The sequence below is a fragment of the Drosophila grimshawi genome, unplaced genomic scaffold (genome assembly GCF_018153295.1).
Source record: "Drosophila grimshawi isolate 15287-2541.00 unplaced genomic scaffold, ASM1815329v1 contig_1367, whole genome shotgun sequence".
NCBI lineage: Eukaryota > Metazoa > Arthropoda > Insecta > Diptera > Drosophilidae > Drosophila > Drosophila grimshawi.
In genome coordinates this window covers 10,931,446-10,958,002 of record NW_025062889.1, presented here as the reverse complement: position 1 = coordinate 10,958,002, position 26,557 = coordinate 10,931,446, and the positions used below count along the sequence as shown (strand labels likewise).

At 41.0% G+C, this 26,557-nt stretch overlaps 7 protein-coding genes across 7 annotated transcripts; 4 read left to right on the top strand and 3 right to left on the bottom strand.

Annotated features, from left to right (window-relative positions):
* Positions 1 to 5,155: 5,155 nt before the first annotated feature.
* On the bottom strand, positions 5,156 to 12,312 carry LOC6559498 (DE-cadherin). Its single transcript, XM_001986410.3, has 2 exons — positions 11,225 to 12,312; positions 5,156 to 9,582 (listed from the first exon to the last, which is right to left on the bottom strand). The coding sequence occupies exons 1-2, from the start codon at positions 11,885 to 11,887 to the stop codon at positions 5,668 to 5,670; spliced, it is 4,578 nt and encodes a 1,525-aa protein (XP_001986446.1). The 5' UTR covers positions 11,888 to 12,312; the 3' UTR covers positions 5,156 to 5,667.
* A 1,346-nt stretch (positions 12,313 to 13,658) lies between these two features.
* LOC6560585 (F-actin-capping protein subunit alpha) lies at positions 13,659 to 15,507 on the top strand. The gene is made up of 3 exons (XM_001986409.2): positions 13,659 to 14,122; positions 14,660 to 14,829; positions 14,892 to 15,507. Exons 1-3 carry the CDS (start codon positions 13,882 to 13,884, stop codon positions 15,339 to 15,341), a joined length of 861 nt encoding a protein of 286 aa, XP_001986445.1. The 5' UTR covers positions 13,659 to 13,881; the 3' UTR covers positions 15,342 to 15,507.
* Positions 15,508 to 16,126: 619 nt separating this feature from the next.
* LOC6560096 lies at positions 16,127 to 16,898 on the bottom strand. The gene is made up of 2 exons (XM_001986408.3): positions 16,665 to 16,898; positions 16,127 to 16,599 (listed from the first exon to the last, which is right to left on the bottom strand). Exons 1-2 carry the CDS (start codon positions 16,834 to 16,836, stop codon positions 16,196 to 16,198), a joined length of 576 nt encoding a protein of 191 aa, XP_001986444.1. The 5' UTR covers positions 16,837 to 16,898; the 3' UTR covers positions 16,127 to 16,195.
* Positions 16,899 to 17,044: 146 nt separating this feature from the next.
* LOC6560095 (39S ribosomal protein L54, mitochondrial) lies at positions 17,045 to 17,787 on the top strand. Its single transcript, XM_001986407.3, has 3 exons — positions 17,045 to 17,161; positions 17,221 to 17,354; positions 17,413 to 17,787. The coding sequence occupies exons 1-3, from the start codon at positions 17,062 to 17,064 to the stop codon at positions 17,572 to 17,574; spliced, it is 396 nt and encodes a 131-aa protein (XP_001986443.1). The 5' UTR covers positions 17,045 to 17,061; the 3' UTR covers positions 17,575 to 17,787.
* Positions 17,788 to 17,873: 86 nt separating this feature from the next.
* Positions 17,874 to 19,398, top strand: LOC6559606 (chitinase-3-like protein 1). Its single transcript, XM_001986406.3, has 2 exons — positions 17,874 to 17,966; positions 18,027 to 19,398. The coding sequence occupies exons 1-2, from the start codon at positions 17,876 to 17,878 to the stop codon at positions 19,361 to 19,363; spliced, it is 1,428 nt and encodes a 475-aa protein (XP_001986442.3). The 5' UTR covers positions 17,874 to 17,875; the 3' UTR covers positions 19,364 to 19,398.
* LOC6559707 (chitinase-like protein 3) lies at positions 19,383 to 21,181 on the bottom strand. Its single transcript, XM_001986405.3, has 4 exons — positions 20,932 to 21,181; positions 20,698 to 20,877; positions 20,392 to 20,641; positions 19,383 to 20,334 (listed from the first exon to the last, which is right to left on the bottom strand). The coding sequence occupies exons 1-4, from the start codon at positions 20,999 to 21,001 to the stop codon at positions 19,428 to 19,430; spliced, it is 1,407 nt and encodes a 468-aa protein (XP_001986441.2). The 5' UTR covers positions 21,002 to 21,181; the 3' UTR covers positions 19,383 to 19,427.
* Positions 21,182 to 22,147: 966 nt separating this feature from the next.
* On the top strand, positions 22,148 to 25,834 carry LOC6559706 (sodium/potassium-transporting ATPase subunit alpha). Its single transcript, XM_001986404.3, has 7 exons — positions 22,148 to 22,228; positions 22,289 to 22,978; positions 23,316 to 24,902; positions 24,954 to 25,045; positions 25,100 to 25,274; positions 25,333 to 25,562; positions 25,631 to 25,834. The coding sequence occupies exons 1-7, from the start codon at positions 22,148 to 22,150 to the stop codon at positions 25,734 to 25,736; spliced, it is 2,961 nt and encodes a 986-aa protein (XP_001986440.2). The 3' UTR covers positions 25,737 to 25,834.
* Positions 25,835 to 26,557: the final 723 nt, after the last annotated feature.

Below are 26,557 nucleotides of genomic sequence, written 5' to 3'. Positions count from 1 at the left end.
AAACACAACAGCAAATACATTATACAAAAAAAAAAAGGAAAACATATTGTGAGTTGAGCCCACATACAGCTTTCAAACGCCCTTAAAAATAAACATAACTCTTTAAACATTGGCCAAAAAAGGCAATGCCTTAAAGCAAAGACTAGGGAGATACCCCTACATATATCTAAGGTTCTTACTTAGTTTCTTTACTGCAAAATAATAAAGATAATATTTGGGCACGAAGTGTGAACATTTGAATATACGAGTATATTAAGCAGGCTATAAATATAGCTTTTAAGGTACTTTATTAATTATTGATAACTAATTTTAGACTTCTAATGCACTCTATATTATTTATGTCTTCCGATGCAATTTTTCTATATTTTATTTTCCATATTTTCGGATCAAAAGCCTCATTTGACCAAATATGAATATTTTTTATGACTCAGGCCATATGCGGCTTAAGCCGCGCATTATTTTTGGCGCTTAAAAACATTTTTGGACTACAGTGCGTCCATTGAAAATGGCCTTTTGTTGCTGCATATCGTCCATATATATATATATATATATATATATATATATGTCTTGTACATGCCGTGAATGGTTAAGCAGTTGCTGGACGAGAACCTCAGGACGGCACGTCCGAGTGGACAGTATTGCTAGGGCCATACAATAGGCCTATACAGTCAGCAAATTGAAGTTGAACATTTCCCTTTATGAGCGATCTGTATTATTGACCAACCCTGTTGGCTACCTGTTGGCATGCTGGCCAACTAATAGGCGACTTAATACAACAACCACGTACCTAGCCTCATAGAGTTATTAGTGTCGTCTCAAAAGACACAAGACAATGGGCAGAGATCGCAGAGGAGTAGAACCCGTATTGGGTAATTGAAATGCTGATCAACTTTGCGCAGAGAGAACATTTTTAAAAAGCTAACAAAAAATATGAAATACATAATTATCATTTTATACCTTACAATTTTATTAATGGTAAAGATTGTAAAACAGATAAGGTAAATTAAGTGTTAAAATGTATTCTCCGTTTTTATCTTTTGAAATTTTAAGCAGTTTAAATATTATTTCATAATCATTAAGAAATTATTTCAAGAATATTCTATACTTTTTTCTAAATCATATTTTAAGCAAATCCAGAAAAGCAACTGTAGAAAGCAGAAAGAAAACTGGAGAGATGACTTCAAAGCTGATTCCAAATAAGTAATCAAATCAACATGCAGATAAGCCAGATGTGTATTTTAGACAAATATAATAAGTGTGTCTAGAACCATGAACAATGAGCGGGCATTGTGCGATATATTTGAGTAGTAGAAGAAGAAGAAGAAGAATAAGAAGAAGAACAGTGTCAGCATCTCTGCAATGCCAAGTTAATTGAAATTGTGATGAATAGTCGGACGAGTGTTAATGAGCACTTTGGCTAAGTTCAGTAAGTAAGTTAGTTTTTTTTTGCTCTGAGGCAACCGATTCCTTAATGGTCAGTTCGGCTGGCTACTTGGCTATTATTAATCTTGAGCAGCCGCCAGAAGGCAAAATTGCAGCAATGAGCGAGCGGCAGAGACAATGCTGAACAGAGAGACAAGCACAGGTTGTGGGAGAGAAGAGATCGGCAGCAAACAAGAAGCAACAGCAGAAGCAGCAGCAGCAGCAGCAGCATCCTCATCAACAGGTAGTAAACCGCCAAGACGTGCTCATCAATAACAATACAATGGTTTCGTGCGTGACATGTTCGAAGCTTCAAGCTCAACGAAAGAAGCAGCGCTTGAGAGAGGGAGAAAGACAGTTAGAGAGAGGGAGGAACAGCGAGAATGAGAGAATCTGTGTAGAAGCAAAAATAAGTTGACAGGCAGCTGGAGCGGACAAACGAAGAAGAGAAAATACTGAAAACGAGTGCAAACTGCGAATGCACTCAAAAAAACTACAACTTCACTCAAGAACACACAGCTACAAAAAAAACGAGAGAAACAAAATACATTCAACAGATACACACCTCGAACAAAAAAATACTGGTTTCAACGGCAGGCGGCCAAGTTCGTTACAAAGATTTGCTTTCATTTTTCCGTTAACGGCCACAGCGAGTTCGTGTGTGTATCCGACAAATACACACACAAATGTGCATGTATATGCATGTGTGTGTGTGTGTGTGTTTGTGTGTTCGTATTCAAACTGCAGCAGCTGCGATTGTCTCTCTGAGCCGCGTTCTCAACTTGGCTTTGCCTTTCTTTCTTTCGCTCCGGCTGCTGCTTCGGCTGCTGCTTCTGCTGCTGGTTTTGCTTCGGCTTTTGCTCTGCTCTTCTTTGCATGCTTCTTTCGCTGCGGCTGTTATGTTAATCCACTGGCTAAACATCCCAGCGAGACTCTATTCCATTCCCAATCCCGTGCCAGACACACACACATACACACTCACACCTGAGCGGCAGCTGCAGCTGCGCACAGCTCTTGGTTCTCAGTGGACAGGTAGTCAAAAAGGTTATTTGATTACTCAACAGCCATTTTTTCTGTCGCTTCCTCTCCAGCGTGCCCTGCACACTGCCTACCTGGGCTCTTTGGCCTTCTGCTGAAGCCCAAAAACCTTGTCATGTCATCAGAATTTTTGCAGTTTTTTGTGTAGTCGCCTTTTTTCTGTTGTGCGTGTTTTGTTATCGGCATTTGGCCGAGATAGGAACGCATCTGTCGTTATATTTTTGGGTCCTTCCGCAATTCACAAACACCTTGAATACTTTTAAGTTCTTAATTTTTGGGCATTTTAGTAAACTAATATCAAATTCTTAAAAATTATTTAACACATTAAGACTTGATAGCAGTTTTTACACATATCATATCAAGATGATCTCCATTAACTGAAACAGACAAAAATAATTTTAAAAAATAATCATTTTGGCTTCAGGAAAAAATATTTTAAAACTTTGTAGCTTTATTTTTTGTACTTGAGAGCTACTAACAAGATTTGTTACTGTGGCTTGGAATTATTCCCGATTCTATTTTCCAACACAGAAAAAATAATTCGTAATTTTTGGGCTCCCGAATCAATTGAAAAGCAATATCCATAAAATTAATGAACCTTTGACCGCGCTACAAAAATCGTAAAAGTGTAATAAAAATGTAAAAGCTATTTGTTCGTTATGATAGAAGAGATGTATGAGTCAATATGTAAATCAGTTGCTTTAAAATACAAAAAAAAGTAGGGTGGAAAAAGTGCATTAAAATTGAGCTGTTTTCAGTCGGAAAATCGATGATCATACGAAACGGCAGCTGCAACTGTGATCTAAAAACTCAGCTCAGAGAAATGACCCTGGTTGCTCAATTATATACATACGTAAATAGATGTAGACATAAAAATGCAGTCAATTGATTGGTGCACCTGCATTCGCTTCAGACTGCACTCAATTATTGCTCCCGTTCGATATTCTTTCATTCGTCCGCCCGTCCGTCCATTCGTTGGTAATCCATTTGTGCTCGTGCCGCAATCGATTTGTTCACAATTCACACAATTTTGAAGCCGGGGCAACATTGGGCGGCCTACTTACGACTGCGACTCGCTGATAAGATAATGGGGCTTTTCCTCTGACGCCAAATGACTGACAGCGAAACCAGTCCACGTGGGGGAATACGAACAGAACCGAACCGAACGGAACGCAACGAACTCCCCTCTCTCTCTCTCCTAGAGTGTAAACAGTGCCTTTATAAAAAAACATTTGCTTAGTGCTCGCTGTATTTGTTTAGAATTTGGTGTCAGTGTTTATTTTGGAGCTTTCATAAGTTTGAACTTATCATGGCATTGTATGAGTGTACACTTAGAGAAAATCTATACAATATAATCTGCTGCTACAATGCCTGACTATTTCTCAATAATTATAAATCATTATTGATTTCAAAATACGTCAAGAAAAACCAATAAAAAGTAATATTTACCTGTTAATAATTGTAAAATGTGGACAGTTTTTAATTAAAATTTGAGTAGAAAATGGTGTATCTGTTTGCCAAGTGTATGTCTGTGACTTCTGGCAATCTTATCGATCGTTTGGAGGGGTGCATTTATGTTTATGTGTTAAACATAAAAGTAGGTCTATTCCCAACACAACTTTGCTGTTGAGCTTTTTCAAAACTGAACTGTACAATTTAAATACGGTACAGTATTCCATTTTTCATTCCTGTCAAGAGTCGGCTGATTGGGCTTCCTATATACCAGGCATATATGTATGTAAATACTTACTCCCATACCTTGGGCTTATCTCCCACGGGGTCAACTTTGAGATGCTGTTAAATCGTAGAAATAAAATGCGTTTATTTTTTTTTCTTCTTTTTAATATTTCTGGTTTGTTTTTTGTTTGTACACAATTGTTGTGTGTGTGTGTGTTTGTGTGTATTGATATTGTAAATTTATTTGTATATAAATAAATTTGTCAGTTATTCATAATGCGTTGGCATGTAAAAAATTCGCTTAGTTTAGGACTCTTTCACGAAAAACGACTTATAAAAATACATATCGCATTTATTTATTTAAACATTTTTCACATAAAACTTTGTTTCCTATTATTATTATTAAATGTAATATTCTTATTTCGAATTGTTTCTATATGGAACACACACGCTTACATTAATATGTAAATATGCATTTGGATTAATTCATAATTACAGCGACTAACTATAAACTGTTCAATTCGATAGATTTGATTTAAACATACGTTTATATATATTTAAATATAAATATATATTAAAAAATATATGTATACGAAATGTACAGTGAAATTTTAAGATGTGTGTGTTTTTTTTTCGTATTTTCTTTTTCTCTTTTGCATATAAATTAGATCGACTTGTCTTAAATGATTATTATTAATTCAATACGGAAGTTTCAATGAGGCTCCAAAAAATACATTTGGAGTTGGTAGTTTTTTGTATTGTTTTGTTTCTGTTTTGTATATTTTGTTTTGCCTAAACATAAAGTATTTAATAATGCCTTTTGTATTACTTGAACATGTATATTTATAGACCTAAATGAAGATTAAGGACTAAGGCTTAATTGTATATTGTTGGGAATATGCAAATCAAATGCACTGTGTATTTTTATGTTAAATTTATATATATATATATATATATATATGCCGTAGGAATATTTGTTGAAAATTTTGATTTTGTTAAATACATATATATATTTTTGTTAAATTAATTTCAATGGATTTTGAATGTACTCTAAATGATATTTGTGTTTAGTGCTGTATTTTTTCTCAAAAAAATACAGACAACAATGCTATTTTGATTTGTTCGCAGTTGCTTTTGCTAAATCTAAGCTTGGATTTCTGTTTTCCATTTTCATTTTGTTTTTGTGTGGATCGTTATTTTTTTTATTATTTTTTTTTTTTTAGTTTTTACGTAAGATCAAGATCACTTTTAAGCGATTACAGACGAAAAAAGTGTTCCTACTAAATGCTCCCTTGCAATGCGCCTCGACAATAGTAAAAATCTATATATATTTGCAATGTCTTCCCAGGAGCGCATGACACCGTTGATACCGTTTTGGATACGTTCCGGCTAAGCCGGTGTACCGATAATCCCGGCGCCACGCCTACTCCTCCATCTCCTGCCTACTTATCGTAAAAAAGTCTTTTCGATTTCGTACTCGCTATCTACGTACTCGTTTTTTGTTTTTAGTTTGTTGTATTTCTTGTCTGTTCAAATGCGCCAGCCCTGATCGTCGTCGACATTGGAATCGGTGTCGGAGGGCTCCTCGCCGTACATGTCGGCAAGTTTGCGGAATCGTGGCCCAAAATTGGACAGATAGTCGAAATTGAGATCACCATCGTCGGTGCACGAGGCCAAGCTGGACAAACTGCCATCGGAGTTGCCATCGCCCTCATACGCATAATGCCGTACATCGTCCACGGTGTTGGCGCCCGTGTCCCTGTCACAGTTCTCCTTCTTCCCACCAAGGAAGTCACCAATATCGGGTATATCATTCGGATCCCGCATGCCTGCTGCAGCATGCAACGCATGTGGATCCTTATACAGTTTCTCCTCGTAGAAGGGTTGCGTGCGCAGCACATTCAGATCATAATCGGTGTCCCGTTCGCCGCCACCCTCATCCTCATAGTTGATGATCGTCTCACGTATATCATCAATGTCCTTCTCGTGCCAGCCATTCTTCTGCTTCTTCTGCACAACCACCGCAAGCAGGATGATCAGCAGCAGTGCAATGCATGTGATAATTGCTATGATGAAATTCCTATCGATGCCAAAGCTGACGGCAACAGCCACCGCCCGCTGGCAGCCGCTGTCAATGTTGCGGGAGAGCGAGGGCATGCCCAGATTGTAGGTACGCTCATTGATGGTCAGATTGCGGACACAGCCGAAGAATCCCTGCTGATTTGGTGTATGCGTCCAGTTGAGTTGACGGCCCAATTGCGCCAGATCCACGGGAGTACCACCCAGCTGCAGCGGAGAGTTGACGTTGAGGAATTCATTTGGTCCCTGGGGTGCACCCAGGCTCATGCAGGTGGAGAGACGACAATTGTCCACGGTCATCTCGATGCTTGCCCGTTGCAGTATAATGTCCAGTTGATAGGATCGACCCGGTTGCAATTGGATATGCTGATGCTTAATGCGCACCATGCCCGATCCGTAATCCACACTGAGCACCGGATAACCCTTGTCCAGTTCCAGCGAGAGGAAGTCGGTCAGCGGCAACAGCGGATTGTAGTTCAGTGGTCCCAAATACATGATCAACCCCTGCTCGTGCTGTGGCGCAATCTCCAAACTGATGCGGGTGTTGTCGCAGGCCGAGATGGGCTCATAGAAGGCATAGCCATTGCCATAGAAACCAACGGAGACGAGTTCACAGTGAGGACCCGTAAAGCCATCGATGCAATCGCAGGCATCATTCTCGCCATAACGACGCGAGCCGCCATTGAGGCAGGGCGAGATCGGAGGCAGTGCATCACAGACACACTGCGCTTGGACGAACGCATTGACGCCGACAAAGGAGCTGGTGTTGGAGTAGATCATGTAGGGCACGGAGCTCTTGTGCAGCTCATTGGTACAGGAGCTCTCGCACTTGAGGCGCTCAATCAGACACTCATCAATGTTGACCATAAGCATTTGCAGATCCAAATCGTTCTCTAACCGTTGCTGTGTCTGCGCCACCATTCCGTTGAGCTTCTCCGGCGCATAGTAGGGTGAACCGTGAGCCGAGTAGCGCACGTCCAGTGTACGATTCTCATTCTGGAGCACCGTGAAAACGTCCACATTCGAGACGGATGTGTTGAAGAGTTTGGCCAGCGAGTGCTGCAATCGATCCTTGAGCGAGAAGGCATCATCTGCGAGCACATCTCGCGGCACACTGATGAACTCCTCCTTGGTGATGTTGTAGAAACGAATGCTGCCACTCTTGTCCACCGCCTCCTCGGGCAATTCACGCACCAACACAGTCACATCGGCGTCCACAGAGTGTCGAGGGATCAGCGTTGAATCCTCGGTCACAGTGAACTCCAGCATGTATTCACCCTCGCTGGTGCCCTCGAGTATGGTGATCATTCCGGTGCTCGGATTCAAACGGAACTGTTCGTGTGGAATGCCGCTCTTCCACTGAAAGTGCTTGTCATCCAGATCCCAATCGTCGTCATCATCGACAAAGACGCGTCCAATATCCGTGTCGGGTGCCTCGCCCTTGTAGTTGTACATAAAGATCCGCGATGATCCCTCCGACATTGCATTATCATTCACATCCCCGATAATCAGATGGAGAATGCTAACCGAGCTCTGCTTGGGAATGCCCGCATCACTGATCCGAATGGGTATAAAGTATTCCTTTTGCATTTCGCGATCGAATTGAACGTTGGCAAACAGATAATCGTTGTCGATGCTGAACTTCGTTTTGATGTCGGGCGAGGCATCGCTGTCGATGCCAAACGTGAAGGGCGGTCCATTCTGGGGCTCATCGTAGTCATTGGCCAGCAGTTGAACGACCTGGCCGGGATTGCGATTCTCCTGCCAGATGACGGGCATCTGATTGATGAGGAACGGTGCATTATCATTGATATCCTCCAGTGTGATAATCACGGGCTTCACCGACTTGAGCGTGGTGCCAACGCCATCCTGATCGCTGGCCGAGATCAGCACCTGCCAGCTCTTATGCCCGTTGGGCGGATCACGATCGAGGGGCTGAATGAGACGCAGACAGCCGCTATTATCGATGGTCAGCAGTCGTTTGTGGTCCTCCTTGACGATGGAGTACGTTATGTGCTGATCTGCAGTGCGATCCTTGATATCCGGATCGTATGCCTCAATGATGAGAATGCATTCGTTCGATTGCACGGGTCCCTCCTGAATGGTGATGCTGTATTCCTTCTTGAACAGCGGCGGATTATCGTTGACATCCTCGATCTTAACGACAACCGTTGCATAATCATCGTAGATGCCATCAAAAGCACGCACTTTCAGTTCATATTCCGTGATGGTTTCGTAATCGAGTCGTTGATTAACCGTAATCTTGCCCGTTTTCAGGCCAATCTTGAAGGCATCACCCACATTGCCACTCTCAATGCTATACACTATTTGGGAAGCATTATCCTCATCCTCCGCCTTCACCTCGATCACCTCGTAATTGGTATTCGCATCCTCGAGCAATTTATCCGCCAGATACGTTGTCTGCTGGAAATGTGGCTTGTGATCGTTCTTGTCGCCAATAGAGATGCGGAACACCTGATAGCCGTGATTGTGATCCCCGTTGTTGAACAGACTCGACGGCGAATTATCCGTTGCGCTCACTTTCACATTGTAGAAGTCACGTTCCTCACGATCGAACGTGGTCAGCGCCGTAATGTTGCCCGTCTGCGGATCGATGGCAAAATAATCCGTATTATCGGCCAGCTCGAATGTGATGATGTTATTCGCTGGTGTTCCGTCCATGTCGAAGGCTCGGACCTGCATCACGGGTGTGCCGGGTGGTTCATTCTCCAATATCGTGCCCGATTTGACTTCCGTAAAGAAGGGAATATTATCGTTGACGTCCTCCACTTTGATCTTGATCTGATGCTCGGTGGCCAATTCGAAGGTGTTGCGCACACTCATTGTCAGCGTGTAGTCCGTGATGGCCTCGTAGTCGAGCATCTTGCCCAGCTTGATGGTCACCTCGTTGCCAATCTGATTGAACACAAAGGTATTCTTGTTGTTCGTCGGCTCCGTTCGACCCGTGATCAACTCAAAGATCACCTCCGGTTTATCGGGCATGTTGGAAACGGCGCGCAGCGTTGCAATCGGTTGCGAGAAATTCTTGAGATCCTCCTTCAGGTAGATCGGTTCGTCAATGGGATCGACAAATGAGGGTGGCTTTATGGATGATTCGACCACACGGATTCGCACCTCGATGTGCGCCTCCTGCAATGGATCCGGCACAATATTATACGCACGCACATTTATCGTATATGTCTGGCCGGGTCGTCGATCGATCGGCCGATGCAGATAGATAATGCCCGATTCCTTATCGATGCGGAAGTATTGGAAGTCACGCTCCCTCAATATCTCGTACTCCACAATGCTGTTGTTGCGATCATCAAAGTCGCTCGCACTGATCGACATGACGACAGCGTCGAGCTGCAAGTAAAAAAAAGCAGAAAATTCGATTCGAAATTCAATATAGAAAAACACCCTAAAAAACCCCTAATTAAAAACACATAAGTATTCTTGGCTTTAGATTTGCACTAAGCAAATGATTATGTAACCTATTTGTTGCATAAATTATTTATTTAATATTATTAGTTTTAGTTTCTACAATCAAATGAAGCAAGCTCAACTCAATCATTAAAATGCCTTAAAGAATACATTCCTTTCTCAGTTGAAGCCAGTACACAAAGATGCACATTTTCTTAGCACTTTAATTAAGTATCAGTTAAGTCCGTTTCTGTTCTATATTCACTGGCCAATTCAAGGCGTCAAACTGCACTGAAAGCTCTTGACCGGAAAACAGTCCAACGAACAACCGAAAATCCCTCGACAAATGCAAAGAAAATGCAGAAATTACGAGTGCAACAACTGTGGTTGCTTTTCTCTGATACTAAATATAAGAAAAATATATTGATTTATATTTTATTTTTAAATTTCTTCTATTTTTAAATACTGTTGCTTATTAGCTTTTCGCATTTAAATAAATTTTAATGAAATTATTAAATTTGTTATGGCAAAGTAGATGTAAATTTAGAAAATCAGATTCGTATTTTGTAATGCAAATAATATATACTATAAAGCTAATAAAGATATATATAATATGACTTGAATTAACATTTCATTTAAAAAAATACGAAATGACACCACTGTCTTTTATAAGAATAAGTTTATTTACGCTAGTTAAATTAGTCGAACACAATTTGCAAAAATCAATAATAGCTGACAAAAGTGAATAACTAAAGCTTCAGAGAAACTTATAAGACTAGTTCAAGGCCTGATTGTTATTAAGAATAACTATTAATAAGTAATAGTTTGTAGTCCTAGTCTGCAGCCTTCAGCTATTTCTGTATTGCGATTGGGATTATGGCGTGGGAGTTGTGCGCTCAACTGGAAAAGCTGATATCCATTTTGGCCACAGGTTGAGTTCATTGTTCGCTCTCGTTGGAGTCGATGAGTCAATCGCGAAACCTTGAAGCCCCTTGAACCGCTCTATCTCTATCTGTGTCTCTATCTCTATTTGTATCTGTTGCACTTCATGAAAGCTGCCAAACGAGTCTCGAGTCTGTCTGAAAAACTGACTTAACTAACTATTTGTGTGTATGTGTGTGTGTGTTGTGCGGGGGCTACTTTCAGTTGGTTAAGGCACCCTACAATTAATATTGCAGAGCTACTTTATATAGATACCATTTATATACATGTGTATATACTTGTTGATGTACTATCAAAATATCTACACATTTATACATCACAAATGAAGTTAATTTTTGCATTTCTACTAAGTGCACTCAAATAAATCGCCTTGAAATTTAGAAAATTAGGAGAGTTCAACGTATTATTAAGAGTGCAGGTAAAAAAGTCATCAACATTTTGACAAGTATTTTATCCCAAATCTTAACTTTAGAAATTGTGCAAAAAAAAAGGAAAATATAACATCACCGAGAGATGAGCTCTCCGCGCAGGTCAAACGGCAGTAATCCGAGGTCCACGCATTTGACCCGCAACAGAGAGAGAGAGATGGAGAGACAGGGAGCGAGAGAGATAGATATAAAATAGTGGGATTGGGAATACTTACAATGGTATTCTCGGACATGGATTCGTCGTAGCGCGCCTTGTTGAAAACGGGCGGATTGTCGTTGATATCCTCGATGGTCACATTGAAGGTGCACACATCGTCCAGCGGAGGCAGTCCATTGTCCGTCGCTTGCACGGTGACAAACACGAATTTCTCGTGGATGGGTTCGTCCCGGTCAAAGGTGTGCGCCGTCATAATAACACCCGAATTGGGATGAATCACGAATTTGGGTCGATCGAAGGCGGACTGAACAAGACTGTACGTTATCTCCTGATTCGGATCCGGATCGACTGCTTGCACGGTGAACACGTACGTATTCTCCGGCTGTTCCTCCTTGACGGATGGCGCATATTCTGCACAGTTTTTGAAGGCGGGCTTTCGATTATCGCCCGCAAAACTATCATATCGCAACGGACTCGAACTGGAGACGAGGGCATCGAGGGCGGGAATGTGTAGCAGGATTATTAAGCCTAATGCCAACAGTGGGCGTGGCAATAGTGGGCAGGTGCGATTTGTTGTTGTTGTATTTGTGGTTGTTGTTTGCCGGCGACATTTTCGCTTGTGCTGCTGATGTGGCTGTTGTTGAGCGGGATTCGCATTTATAGTATTATTATTATTAATTTTATTATTATTATTGTTGTTGTTGTTGCTTTGTAACGACATTTTGTTGCATTACTTTCTGTTTACACACTGGCGCAAAGAGGCGGAAGAAAGGGGGTGTGGGGACTTTGTAACATTCACGTAGTTGAAATCATCGTAATTTTTTTTATGAATCACCCAGTATTTTTTCTATTGGTATTTGATGCTTGTATGCGTGTGTGAGTGTATGTGTGTGATACGATCGCAGGTTCACGTTGTTTCTATTGAACTTGCGCTCTTTATCGCTCGCTCTCTCTTTCACTCTCTCGCGCGCGCACTCACTCCCTCTCTTTTCCACTCTGTTAATTCACCTCAAATGTAACGCAACTCAACTCATAAGTATTTGTTTGTTTGTGTGTGTGTGTCCGCAGTTTGTTTAGACTGCATTTTCATGGCAACCGATGCCAAACACAAATACTACAACAATTACAAACCAAACCAAATCAATTAATTTATATATGTATACATATATGTATTTATTTATGTGTGTGTTGATTTAATTTTATTTCGTTTTGATTCTTTCACTTGTTTGAATTCTTCTTTGCTCTGCTATTCATTTGCGAAGTGCGCTTTGTTCGCTGCTTCTGCGGCTTATTTCACTAGGCACAAACAGGTAAATCCAGGTAAAAAGTGGTTTCACACACATATACTCTCTGCGCTTGTGTGAGTGCTTAAGAGCGTTGGATTTGTTACCAACACACATACACGTTTGTATGTGTGTGTGTGAGTACAAAGACACTTTTGTTGTCGGTTTTTAGTGACGTTTGCAAGTCATAATCACGTTTCGATTCTTTGAATTGTGTTAACAGCACTTGAATGCAGTCGGTTTTTTCTCATGTATTTTGGTTTTGTTACAATTTTTATTCACAACACACAACAACAGAGAGCCTCACGATCGTGTTTGAAAGCAACGGTTAAATCAACAATTCTCGCGTAATACGCGCGAGAGTCCGTACGAGCAACCGCACAACTCAACAGCAACAGACAGAATGAGCGGCGAGTGCGCGACGAGTGAGCGAGCGGCAACCCTATGAGTAAAGCGGCAAACCGTCAAAATATATCGAATAGAAATCGCCATCATTATGAGAGGGGCAGTGAGTAACGTTAATGTTATTTAACAGTTGCGGTTACAGCACTCTCCTTCGAATCGGTTAACTCTACGTAGCTTAACGAATACTTAAACCGCTAAAATTCAAATAGCACTCGTATAATCATATTTTGTAAATATTTATAAATGTGTGCGAAAATTTTTGATAGTTGAATTGATTAAGGACACAAGTGGTATTGTTGATAAATGTTAAACAAACCTTTCTTCATAACTTAAAGAATTTACTATTTGTTGCTCAATGTTTTTCATTGCTTTTGCAATAACAACTCAAAGTAAATTTGGAATTAAAATATCGATACATACGAAAGTCAGCGGAAAGGAAAGGAAAGATATTCCACTTTTTAATATGAAGTAGCCAGAAAAACTGAAATTCTGGATATTGATAATTTTTTCAACAACTTCAGTTTCATCTACAACTAGTGGTGAATTCAATCAATTGCTAAGTGCATTTTGTAAACCTCATTGGCCCATATGATTTAAATGCTACTCAGGATGACGTACTGAATTTAGAATCAAACTATTTTGTCTTAATTTTTTGGCATTTTTTCTTGGCGATCTGTAAGTAATCGATAGTTTTGGCAGCCCTGATTAGAGAGACCAGCAAAGATACTAACAAAAAAATACCAAGCGAAAAAGACTGTCATCGTCATCGTTCATTGTCTTCTCATTAATTGGTTGAAAACGAAAAGAAAAAAGGCCGGATTAACTTTTATATTACTAAAAAATCAATGAACTACAACTGAACAGTGGCAAAAGCACATGTGCGAAACACACAATAAATACTTGAAGTTTCGATAACTAAAGCGAAACTACAACAACAACCACAACAGCAGCGAGAAAAACCAAACACTGCCCCAAAAACCAGTCGTGAATCACCCATCGAAATAACCACAATAATAATAATAGAAATATGGAACCAACACAGATTACAGACACGGAAAAGGTGCGCATTGTGTCCGATTTTATACTGCATGCGCCGCCCGGCGAATTCAACGAGGTGTTCAACGATGTCCGCGAACTGCTGAAAAACGATGGGCTGCTCAAGGATGGCGCCAGCCACGCCTTCTCCCAATATAACAAGGACCAGTTGACGCCCGTTCGCGTTGAGGGCAGCGAACACAACGCGATCATCTCCGAATATAACGATTTAGGTGCGTATGCCAACAGCAGTTATTCACCAGCTGTCGTTGGATGGGTGCGGATGTGTAGGGAATGGGGAGGGGGAGTTTAGAGTTGCCTCGCTTCGCTTCTGATTTTGTTGCGTTTACCATAAATGGGCATAAATAGAGAAAATAAAAACACACCCGCATACTCTACATACAAATGCATGAAAAACTGCAGGGTTGTCATCGAATATCGAATTAAAATTTCAAATTTGTTTTGATTCGAGTACTAAAAATTAGATTAGTTTAAATATTTCCTTTAGATCATATTAGTAGTAAATTTTGACAAAATTATGAAACACAAGTTACAAATAAAATTTACGTAGATTAAATGAAAAATTCACTTTTTGTTAATCATTTAATCTTTTGATGAATAACCAACTCATATTTGCAATTTGTTAAAGTATTTGAAAGTCGAATATAATATATATTTCCATAATGATATTGCACACGCTTATCACTTATATCTATTATCTTTTCTGATTCACTGATATGGGTTTCTTTGTGTGTGTATTTTTGTTGCAGGCAACGGTCGCTTCTATGATCCTCGCACAAAGCAATCCTTCAAGTACGATCACCTACGCAAAGAGGCGTCAGACTATCAGGATCTGGAGGCCGATGCCAATTCGGAAACGTGGCGCGCTGCTCTCGATCTCGCAGCGCTTGCATATACAGCCAATCACTATCGACATGGCGTATGTTAATCAATATATTTAAAGCTGTAATTTATTGATATATGTACTTTAATTCCTTATAGGTCAGCTCGGTGTTCGGCAATTCGCAGGGCAATCAGGTGACGCTGACCATTTGCATTGAGGATCATCAGTTCCAGCCGAAGAACTATTGGAATGGCCGATGGCGTTCGCAGTGGCACGTTACCTTCCAGCCTGGCAGCGGCACAGCGGAGCTGAAGGGTGTGCTAAAGGTCCAAGTGCACTACTATGAGGATGGCAATGTCCAGCTGGTCTCGTCCAAGGATTGTCGCGAAAGTCTCGTTGTGTCCAACGAACAGCAGTTGGCCAATGAGGTCATCCGCCTGATTGAGGAGGCCGAGAATGAGTATCAATTGGCCATTTCGGAGAACTATCAGACGATGTCAGATACCACATTCAAGGCGATGCGACGACAATTGCCCATCACTCGGACCAAGATCGATTGGAGCAAAATTGTCTCGTACAGCATTGGCAAGGAGTTGAAGACGCAATAAGAACAAGAGCAGCAAGCGGAAGCCGGAGTAGAAGGTGGATGTGGCACGCCAGCATCTCCGTTGCCCAAGAGACCCAACAGTCTTCCACTTGCGATAACAAAGCGAGAGAAATGATGATCACTGATCGAAACCATACGAGAAAAACACACTATTTACGATCGTTAAATGTTTGGCGCTTGTGTAATAATTGTCTTTGATTTGCTTATTCTTTTTATATATATATTTATATATATAAACACACACACACATACATATATACATATATATACAACACACATGCATACATTTCTTATCTGTTATATATATTACGATGAAAGTGGATATATAGATATATATGCATAAATCTACTATGAAATCAATTCAACTTGGTTGATTGCATCTGCATTTTACAGTCACAATCGCCGCCAACAGTCGCCTTTATCGTTTAATTAAGCGTGTGTTTTTTATATGAAAACAATAATAATATTATTAATAATAATAATAATGGAATGCATGCACTTTCAAAATAATGTATTATAAATTTAGAAGAGCTGGCATCAGTTAAATCTTAAGTGAGACAGCACCTTGCAAACAAATAACAGTATAAAAAAAAGAAAAGAAAAACAAGTAACGATAAATACACTTTTATTAAAAACGAACAATAATTTAATTAATTCAACAGCTAATAAAAAAAAAAACAAACATAAATTGCAAAACAAAACGTTCTTTGTGTTTAGCAACAAAAGACTTTGGTTTTGTATTTTGAACGTTTTTTTTTATACTAATTAATATATTACAAGTTTAAGAACGCTTGCATAGTCAAATTTAATGAGAATAAATTAAAGAAATTTCAACAAGTATTTAATTTTTTGATTTTAACCCATGCGACCACCATCCGCCGTATGGACATATGGCGCCGGTTCCTCCGGCTGATGTAATGGTATTGGCTGTGGATATTGCTGTACCGTATAATTCCGATCCCCTGATGGTAATTCTGTGGAATTTTGCTGCTGGTACTCCGGATCTGTAGGCGATTCGGAGTCATTTGGCTTCTTCAGCAGGAAACGCTTGTTGGGATGCTGTTTCGTCTCCAGCTCCAGTCGATCGATGAGCCAGCCACTTTCTAGCTTATTTGTGGCCCAGAAGAAGACGGTGCCTTTGTCCTTGGGTCCACGCACCGAAATCTCGAGTTGTGCCTGGTTCGCATCACACGTGTTATTCACATTGGACATGTCAAAACCGGATTCCTTAATCGGTTCGCCCAGCAGCCCGATAGCTCCTACAAATTTCAAATATCAATACTCGTATTTGTTTACATTTTCATTGAAGATTTACGACTTTTACCCTTGTGTTGACGCAGTGTTTTCAGTGCCAATTTATAGTATTCGGTTGAGCGGACGCGATCCTCGAGCCGCCATCGCATATACATCACAGCCGAAATGGAGATGACGGCGCCATAAACGCAAATATTGCCCAGCGTTCGATTCGAAGGCATTCGCAGTTTTATTATCGGCATTTTGTTGCATGTAATGGCATCTGGTGTAGAATTTTATAATTTTGTTATCGTGTTTTTTGCCGGTTCAGGGTTGATTTCGATAGGTTTTCGCAGTGTGACCGTTTGCGCATTTGGTGGTCTGTTATACAACAACTGTGTGAACGACGTTCATTTTCCCCTTAAATACAATGATACTGTAATATAAAGACAATTAATATTGAAGTTTAATGCAAAGCCAACACAAAAATGAACAATTTAACGATGGCACTTAATTTGTTGCGACAGCGTCTAGCAACAACAACAGCTGCTCGCTGTTATGCGGTCAAGCCGGTGGCTGTGGGAGCAGGTGAGTCCAAAAATGTGTGGAAATGTGGCCAGTGTGTTAACATTTTTATTTGTTATTAGCGGGCAAAAAGAAGAAACTCGGCAAGCTGGGACCCATCATGGAGAAGAAGATAATACCGGTCGAAACGGATGCCAATAAGCTGGTAAATTATGTGTGTGGCAGCAACTACATGAAAACTGGCGAGGATGTTAAGGTGAGTGTGACTAGCGCATTCAAGGAGCATGACCATTAAATGTGCTCTGTTCTTGCAGCTCAAACCGGACGCCGAATACCCTGATTGGCTGTGGACGCTCAACACGGAACGCATTGTGCCGCTAGATGAGCTAGATCCTGATACCAAACAGTATTGGCGCCGCTTGCGAAAAATGGCTCTGCGTCGCAACAATCAACTGTCCAAGCTGAAAAAGTTTTAAGTGCAGCATTTACGCGTTGGCAATGGCTGGTCACACTTGGCAGCTTGACAGTTTGGCCTTCAAATCGTGTAACTGCCTCGTTGTTGTCTTAGGTCATCATTATTGTATTTGCCTTGCTGTTAGTGCAAGAATAAACACATTGATTATATTTATTGCTACGTTGTTGTAGCATTCTTATGTACATAATAATAACCATGTATACAATCGTTTTTATTTTACAACATCTTTCACTTAACGCGAGTATCTTGTTGATATTGTAAAACGTATAAAAGGCGGCCACCAAGTTGAATTATGAACAAAGATGCCAAAAGATTCGCTTGAAATGTTGTCTTTTATATTACTAATAATAGCAATGCTGCTTAATGCAGTTGCAGGAGCAGCCGAGCCAGAAAGTAAGTTCCTTTTCACGCTTATTATATATGTTAAATATTAATTTATATGTTCACTTTTAGAGCACGTTATTTGCTATCAGGGAACGTGGAGCGTTTATCGGCCCGGTGAGGGTAAGTTTGGTGTGGAGGACATTGATCCGTTTCTATGCACCCACTTGGTGTACGCTTTCCTCGGCATCAATGAGACTGGCGAGCTGCGCATCATTGATCCCTATCTGGATCTGGAGGATAATGGTGGCCGTGGCAATATTAAGAAATTCAATGCGCTCAAATTGAAGAATCCGACACTGAAAACACTTGTTGCCGTTGGCGGTTGGAATGAGGGCTCCCAGCACTTCTCGATCGTAGCCAGCGATGCGGAGAAACGTGCTCGCTTCATCGAGCAGACCGTTCAGTTTATACAGCGTCATGGTTTCGATGGAATTGACTTGGACTGGGAATATCCTGGACAGCGTCACAAGTCCTCTGAGAGTAATGACCGCGAGAATTATATAACCCTGCTCAAGGAACTCAAGGAGGGACTGGATCCGTTTGGTTACATGCTTAGCGCTGCCGTAGGATCAGCTGAGTTTTCGGCTGAGATATCCTATGATATACCCGCCATATCGCAGTATCTGGATTTGATTAACGTTATGGCCTATGATCTACACGGTTCTTGGGATGCGACAGTGGGCATAAATGCACCCCTCTACGCTGGAGCAAAAGATGCAACGAAACGGGAGCGCCAGCTGAATGTGGATGCTGTTGTTAAATATTGGTTAGGTGCCGGAGCACCGCCAGAAAAACTGCATCTCGGCGTGCCGTTTTACGGACGCACCTTCACTCTGGCCACAGCCGCGGATCATCTGCCAGGAGCTGCACACATTGGTCGCGGCATTGCGGGACCATTCTCGAGGGAGCCTGGTGTCCTGGGCTACAACGAGTTGTGCGGCCTCATGCAAAAGGAGCAATGGACGCAGGAGTGGGACGAAGAGCAGCAGGTGCCCTACGCATACAAAGATCGCCAGTGGGTGGGCTACGAGAACGAGCGCAGCCTGCAACTGAAAGCACAGTATGCCATGGAGCAGAAGCTAGGCGGCATTATGATCTGGTCACTGGAATCCGATGATTTCCGAGGCAACTGCGATGGCAACAAGACTCGTTATACCCTGCTGCACGAAATCAATCGGGTGCTCTTTGACCGGGAGACTCCAACTGGGCTGGTGAACACAGAGCGACAAAGCGCAATTGAGGATTATAGTTGCCCAGCGGATGTGGGCTATGTGCGAGATGCACACAACTGTTCCAAGTTCTACTACTGCAATGCTGGCACCACTTTCAAGTTCAATTGTCCCACAGGTCTCCAGTTCGACTACAGCTCGAATAGCTGCAACTATGTCAATATAGTAAAGTGCTGAAACCCATTTAACACCAGGGTTTACACGAAAAATTTTATTTTTGTCTATCAATAATGGTTGGTGTTCACTGAACAATCTTTAGATTCAGTGGCAGGTTGTGATAGTTGTAGCCATCATCGCCTGGTCGCCAGGTGACAAAGTTCTGATTGCATTTCACTTGCTTCGAGGGCTGGCACTGAGCAAGCTCCTCAACAAAATAGTCGCCGACAGGGCATTCATAGTCGGTGCGTTGAGCATGACGACACTCGTGATACAGCCGACAGTCCCACGGATGCCTAAAGAAGCCATCCTGTGGACACAGACCGAAACCTTCGGTGGTTGGTGCCTGAGTGGTGAGCGTGTTCGGATCGCCAATTAATGCGATGATCACCCGGAGCAGTCCAAAGCGTTCGCCGCATCTACCCTCGAAGTCGTCGGCATCGATGGACCAGGCCATGGCGCCACCCAAACCATGTTTCATGGCCAGATGCAACTTTGCACTGAGGCTACGTCCATTCTCATAGCTAGCCCATTGGTCATCGCCGTAGGCATAGGGCACCTCGGCCAGCTTGTCGTATTTCTTCTCCCACTTGGATGCCTGCAGGCAGAACTCGCCAACGGTCATGAATCCCGGCCGGCTGGAATATTCATGCTGGCGACCCGGTCCCTTGCTTGCAGCACCCACCATCGTATTGCTCAGCTCGTCCAGGGTGTAGGTGTGCACAAAGAGCGGCAGACCAAGCAGTAGCTTCGCTGGTATCTTGCCATGCTTCACCCAGTGGAGAACACTGCGCTCCACACTCCGGCTGCCGTTGCCATAAAGTGGCGCGTTGTAGTTAAGTTGACGGCTATATGGATCGTGGCCATCATGGGTATTTAGGACCATAAAATCAGCATTCTTTGCTATTTGGGGAATGTCATAGGCGGCCAGAGTCACTGCGTCCAAGCGGGCAGAAACCACAACCATAATCATAAAGTGATGTTCGTGTAGACTTTAAGGCAAGGATATTGAAAATATTGTCTCATTTTTTCATTAGTTTGTTTCTTACATTACTCGGAGTTCCTTCAATAAGTTGGCAAAGTTATTGCGATCGTCTCGCATGGGGTACTCCCAGTCGATGAAAATGCCATTGAATTCCCATTTGTAGAGGAACTTGATAAGCGATGCATAGAATTTGTCGCGTTGCTTTACCTCGGCTGCCATCTTGGAGAACATGTTCGACTGATCCTTCCCACCACCAATGGAGAGAATTGTCTTAATATTATCACGTTTCATGTTTACGATTTGCTCCAAGAGTCCTAATATATTTCAAATATAAAACTAATACTTTGGGATGATTTAAATTGCTGCTTACCATTTTTTACAAGCAATTCCTCGTTGATAATGCTTAATTCACCGGATCCCTTTGGATCCAAACTTGTAGCGGAGCCAAAAACAATATGGTTGCAGAGCTGTGTGTCAATCGAGTACAATCTAAAAGTGCTAAGCGACATCCGATTGTTCGACTCAATATCCCAGTGGCAAAATACCTTATCTACAGTTGAGGTCGGCAGTTATTTCATTATAATATCATATATAATCAACTTACACTCTCGATCTGCGGCATGACTAACGAGCAGCGTGCCTGCGATGAAGAAAATTAAACTTAAAACTTTCATAATTATTTGACAATCGAAAGAGAAACACTTGTAATTTGAAACTCTTTTATAATGTGGTTCAAAGGTATCAATTCTTAAGTGTTTATCGTGTATATTTTTTAAAATTATTTCTAGCTAAACTATTTTCGAGTTCGAGGTTGTGTTTAGTCTGAAAAAATGATAGTTGTTGCAAAAGTTTCTACTTTGTATTGCAAGGCTTGCTTAAACTTTTGTGCACTCAAAGCTCACTTCAAACTATTAATTGCTAAATCTTCTACAAGTTGAGGACGTATATCTAAACTCTATGGATATGTATTAAAATTCGATGTGCTTAAAATTGTTCACTTCTATAACTTTGTCAAAACTGATGCAATCTTCATCTAGATAAAAACTGTGCTTAAATTTGAAAACACCAATTATGGCAGAGATGCATGTTAATCTTTAATCTCAAAAAATGCACCAATTTATTGGTTTAACTATGTACCTTGTACTATGTACATACATATGTCTTTATGAAGATACGTATTCTTCCATACAAATGCATATTTTATGTGTGTTTTACATTGGCGCAATCAAAATTTTAATGGCTTATTAAATGGGGCAATAAAGCACAACGCAAACCATCAGGCGATATCAATATCGCGGAGAAGCCAACTTCTCTCAAAGGTATATTTCAGCTTGTTTTTCCAGTTGACGGCACAATGTGGCCTCATTCTGAATGACAACAACAACAACAAGAACAAGGCCAAAGGATACAGATGTCGCATCCGGCACTTTATGTGTCAACATTGGCAAATATTTTACGATTATTACCGATTTTAAAAACAATGTCATATCGATTTTATACGTACTCACTTGCGAAATTATATGTGTAGATATAACAATAATAATACACAAAACAGTCGCTTCTTCAAGAGGTGTCAAATGTTTCCAGGCAACTCAGCTGAATATAATCAGGCAGGTGTCCAATTCGCGAACACGGAAAAGCTTTTGGTTTTTCATTTACAAAGCGGAAAAGTTTCGCGTAAATTGAAGCATGCCAAATAGCAGTCCTGCAATAATAACTCAATGTAGCCCTTGAAATCTATGTTCATATGCAAAGTATTGGAACCTAAAAATATCGTCTAATTAGAAAAATATTAATTTATTTCCATCAACTATCCAGAAATGAATACATTTCGTGATAAGTATTGGCACATTATCGAATTTTCTAGATTATGTGAAGAACTGCAATCCTCTGTTACAAAAGTGAGTCTAAAAATTGAAATACTCCATTGAAACCGTTTAAAAAAGGATCAAAATTTTGAGGGACTAACAACAGCGACAGCAAACAAGCGCCTTATATTATATGGGAAAAACAAGTTCACATTGCTTAGGCCAGAATCGAGAATTCGAAGTTATTTGAGAAACTGTTTCTATGGCACTGGTCGCATTTTATTTGTCGATATAATTGGCTGCTTCGTCCTGTACCATATTGAGCTGCAATCGCCAAGGGAATCGAAAATCGTACATGAGTTTGGCGTAATTGGAATACTTTTCGTTATCTTATTTTTAGCCGTGGGCTATTTTCGTCAGATCCAGGCCAACGACGATTATGGAGTTGCTCTGGCTTTTAAAGATTTAATGCCCATGTATTGCACGGTTCTCAGAGATGGACGTAACCAGATTATAAAAGCCGAAAACGTTGTCCTTGGTGATATATTACAGATCACATATGGCGAACGCATAGCGGCCGATGTCCGATTCTTTGAATCACATGACCTGGAGGTGAACAACGTGGCCCTCACCGGACACTCCGTCTCTGTCCTAATTGATCCCGAGTTCACGCATCAAAATAAATGGGCAGGGAGGAATGTGGGCTTTGCCTGCAGCCATGTGACAAAGGGACACGGACGGGGCATTGTGATTGCCTGTGGCGATAAGTCCGAAGTGGGTGTCATGGCCAGTTTGAACATGGAGACACGTTCTCGAAGCAGATCACGCAAGCATATTCAACAGGTTAGCGATACTCTGCGTAATCTGAGAATATAAATAGGGGTTTCTAGCTATACATTTACTGAAGAATCAAATGTTGTCTGATCATGGCTAGATAAATTGTATACTTAATATTGGAAAAGTGCTTCTGGTTCGAAATTCATGTTCAAAATATACCCTGAAGTGCTTCCAGATTCGGGTTAAAGCTTTCCAGAGTCATAACTTGGTTTAAGGTGATCCGATTTATAAAAGACCGAAGTTTTTGATCATGGCTCAAACTCGAAATTCAGGCTAAAATTATACTTTGAAAAACTAGAAATTTGTTATCATAGTTTGACCTAAGTTAATCTCCTTTATACAGATCACTTATTATACACATATCATCTGTATTCTGATGTTTTTTATATTGGTTTGTACGATTTCGCTGGAGGGTTTGACTTTGCAGATGTTGATCGAGTTCAACGTGAGCTTGACGATTACCCTGTCACCCATCTATCTGCCCATTCTGATGTACTTTGGACTGTGGCGCACACGAGCTACGCTGCTGGAAAAGGGCTGCTATGTTCGGAATATGGAGGCAGCCTCCACACTGGGATTAACAACGGTGTTGTTTAGCAGTTTAATTGGCACTATGACAATGCGCAGCTGGCGAGTGTCGGATATATTTGTGAATGGAGCGCTGGAATCTGTGCAGCATCGTCATCAGTTCAGTGAGAACGAGCCATTTTGGCAGCTCATTCGTGCATCGGTGCTGTGCAATCGAGCTATCTTCAGTCCCGGCCAGAAGGGCGTGCCCCGCATGGAGCAGACTCTGGACGGTAGTGACTATGACAGAGCCTTGTTCCTATTTGGCATGCGCGTCTTTACAGATATTTTAGATTTTCGAAGTCAGTATGAGACAGTTGCTTCTAAGGCCTACGATCCTCTAACCCATTTACAGCTGAGCGTTCACAGGACACTCAATGATGAGTATCTGCTCATCATTCGAGGTTTTTGGAGTGTCGTACTGAGTTACAGCAGTACCTGTTTTATCAACAATAATGAAGTGGAACTGGACGCAATTGAGCGAAGAATCGTTTCCAATGTGGGCTTGAAGTTAAAGCTGGCGGGACGACACACGTATGCCTTTGGCTCGAAGATCCTGCAGCCTGATGAGCAAATGATGGCTCTAATCTCCGAGGACTTTGATTGCAATAACAAAAGGAAATATGAACAATTTATGAGTGCATATTGCAATTCGTTGTGTTTCTTGGGTCTCATTGCCACCTACGATCCGCCCAGCCATAATGTGAGGCAAGGCGTGGATCGTTGTCGCAGTGCTGGCATCAAGCTGGTCCTTATCACACGAGCCGATCTAAGCTTTTCCAGGGCCATAGCCCGGGCGGTGGGCGTGATTGGGCAGAACAGCGAGACCGTTGAGGATGTGGCCATGCGCCTGGGCATACCCGAATCACAGGTGAACTGCAGCATGATCACCGCTGCGGCCATTGATATGAAGAATTGGCACAAGAAACTGCATCATCAGCGTTGGTATGCCAGGCAGCTGCTGCTCGCCCATGCGGATCTGGTCTTTGCGGCAATTGGTGTGCAGCAGCGCTATATGCTCGTCGATCTCTGCCAGCAAATGGGCGCTATTGTCACCGCTATTGGCACCTCTGTCCACGACTCTTCCGCCATTCGACGTGCGAATGTGGGCGTGTCAGCGAGGGCCGCCTCGCAGACAAGTCAATCCTGTGCCGATATCACACTGCTGGACAGCAATTTTGTGACACTTGTGGATGCCATTGAGGAGAGTCGTCTGCTCTTCGAGAATATGAAGAAGGCGTTGGTCTACACCCTATCACCGAGCATGGCAAGCTTATTGATACACTTGTCATTCATTTTGCTGATGATTCCATTTCGCTTGTTCTTGATCGTCTCGTTGATTTTGAATTTTTTGGTTGGATTGGTGGGTGGGAAAAAAATCAATCAGAAAATCAACTTTAATATTTGTTTCTAGTTGCCAGCCTTATCGCTGTTTTATGAACCACCGGAGGAAAACCTAATGGAACACAAGCCCAAGATCTATGAAGACTTTCTATTCAACAGACGGTAATTGTTGCTTTGAATCGAACAACATATTTCTTAACACTATCCACTTGTTAGCATTATTATTGTGGCTTTTATACATGTGGGTTTGATTGAGGCCTGTGCCGTCTTTACTTCCTACTTTGTTTACATGGCCCATAATGGATTTCTACCCAGAACTTTAATTGGCCTCAGCGTTGAGTGGTACGACTATTCCGTCAATGATTTGGTCGACTCATATGGTCAAGAATGGGTAAGTTCTCATTAGCATAAGTTATTCATTATGAATTATTTTGAATACCCCTTTGCAGACAAGTGGGGCTCGCAGGCTGCTGGAGATTAAGACTTTAACAGTTGTCGTCATCACATTTATTATTATGCAGTGCATCAATCTCATATTGGCCAAAACAGGACGTGCAAATCTATTTACCCATGGCTTTGGCAACATGCGCTTAAACATTGCAGTCATTTATATGATTTGCTTTGGTTTTTTCCTCACCGTCTTGGATTATCCAACATACTTACGTATTTCGCCAGTTGAGTGAGTTTATTTCATTATCAATTTTCACAAATTAATCATAAGAAAATAATTTGTTTAATCCTTTGTAGTTATTATCCGGTATTTTGCTACATTTTGGCCATTGGTATTACTGAATATATTTTTAGAATCAGCTCGTCGTTATGTGTTGAGGAATTTCCGTGGCAGCTGGTTTGAGCATGAGACCTACTTTGGACACATATAAACAGAAAAACTCCTGTTGCAAGAATAGAAATAAATATTCATTTTGGCTTTCATCAGGCTGTCGACTTAAATAAAATAATCTTCAAATAAATTATGAATTTCTAATGTATTTTTAAAATATTGCATTTATTTTTGAATAGCTCGAAGCTGTGGTGGTGTTTGCTGCAATTACTCACATCAATATTGTACGTGTTTTTGTGTGTGGGTGTTGGTGTGGGTGTGGGTGTGTGTTCTTGTGTGTTTGAGTACCGTTTAAGTTAATTAATTATTTAAATTTGCATATTCGTATTTGAGTTTCTACATACAATTATTTATGTAGGTACGAGTAATCATTTTTGTGTTTTTTTTTTTTTAGGACTTTACACGGTTGTATTCATTCAACATCAATATCAATATTTGGTTTTATTAAATGTTTTCTTTTTAATATATTTATTTTGCTTGTAAATTGTAAATATGCCATTTTTGATTAAACTGTTGTGAACATTAATGCATATACTATTTATATTTGGTTTGTATTTGTATTTGTATTCGATTTGTATTGAGATTACACTTAGCTATGAATGCATTGAGTGCACATTTCGAGTTTTAACTTGCTTTTTTCCATAAAGATTCCTCATTTATTTATCATTTTCTATTATTTGTATAACGAGTATTTTAAATCAGCTTCTTTGTAAACAGCTTATCAATTCAAAATGCCAAACATTTGAGTAAAATTCCTTTCATTTAGTGCAAAATAGATAACGTTTCGTCCTAATTATATCAATTAAGAATTATTTTTTGTAATCTTATGTGCA

Excerpts from the sequence above, each read along its gene's own strand:
- LOC6559706 (XM_001986404.3), top strand. The coding sequence starts at position 22,148 with ATGAATACATTTCGTGATAAGTATTGGCACATTATCGAATTTTCTAGA. Across the intron at positions 22,979-23,315 it reads CACGCAAGCATATTCAACAG|ATCACTTATTATACACATAT; the intron begins GTTAGCGATACT and ends TCCTTTATACAG. Across the intron at positions 25,563-25,630 it reads TTACGTATTTCGCCAGTTGA|TTATTATCCGGTATTTTGCT; the intron begins GTGAGTTTATTT and ends AATCCTTTGTAG.
- LOC6559498 (XM_001986410.3), bottom strand. The coding sequence starts at position 11,887 with ATGTCGTTACAAAGCAACAACAACAACAATAATAATAATAAAATTAAT. Across the intron at positions 9,583-11,224 it reads CCATGTCCGAGAATACCATT|CTCGACGCTGTCGTCATGTC; the intron begins GTAAGTATTCCC and ends TTTTACTTGCAG.
- LOC6560095 (XM_001986407.3), top strand. The coding sequence starts at position 17,062 with ATGAACAATTTAACGATGGCACTTAATTTGTTGCGACAGCGTCTAGCA. Across the intron at positions 17,162-17,220 it reads GCCGGTGGCTGTGGGAGCAG|CGGGCAAAAAGAAGAAACTC; the intron begins GTGAGTCCAAAA and ends ATTTGTTATTAG. Across the intron at positions 17,355-17,412 it reads AAACTGGCGAGGATGTTAAG|CTCAAACCGGACGCCGAATA; the intron begins GTGAGTGTGACT and ends CTGTTCTTGCAG.
- LOC6559707 (XM_001986405.3), bottom strand. The coding sequence starts at position 21,001 with ATGAAAGTTTTAAGTTTAATTTTCTTCATCGCAGGCACGCTGCTCGTT. Across the intron at positions 20,878-20,931 it reads TCATGCCGCAGATCGAGAGT|ATAAGGTATTTTGCCACTGG; the intron begins GTAAGTTGATTA and ends CCTCAACTGTAG. Across the intron at positions 20,642-20,697 it reads GGAATTGCTTGTAAAAAATG|GACTCTTGGAGCAAATCGTA; the intron begins GTAAGCAGCAAT and ends GAAATATATTAG.
- LOC6560585 (XM_001986409.2), top strand. The coding sequence starts at position 13,882 with ATGGAACCAACACAGATTACAGACACGGAAAAGGTGCGCATTGTGTCC. Across the intron at positions 14,123-14,659 it reads CTCCGAATATAACGATTTAG|GCAACGGTCGCTTCTATGAT; the intron begins GTGCGTATGCCA and ends TTTTTGTTGCAG. Across the intron at positions 14,830-14,891 it reads CCAATCACTATCGACATGGC|GTCAGCTCGGTGTTCGGCAA; the intron begins GTATGTTAATCA and ends AATTCCTTATAG.
- LOC6559606 (XM_001986406.3), top strand. The coding sequence starts at position 17,876 with ATGCCAAAAGATTCGCTTGAAATGTTGTCTTTTATATTACTAATAATA. Across the intron at positions 17,967-18,026 it reads AGGAGCAGCCGAGCCAGAAA|AGCACGTTATTTGCTATCAG; the intron begins GTAAGTTCCTTT and ends GTTCACTTTTAG.
- LOC6560096 (XM_001986408.3), bottom strand. The coding sequence starts at position 16,836 with ATGCCGATAATAAAACTGCGAATGCCTTCGAATCGAACGCTGGGCAAT. Across the intron at positions 16,600-16,664 it reads AACACTGCGTCAACACAAGG|GAGCTATCGGGCTGCTGGGC; the intron begins GTAAAAGTCGTA and ends TGAAATTTGTAG.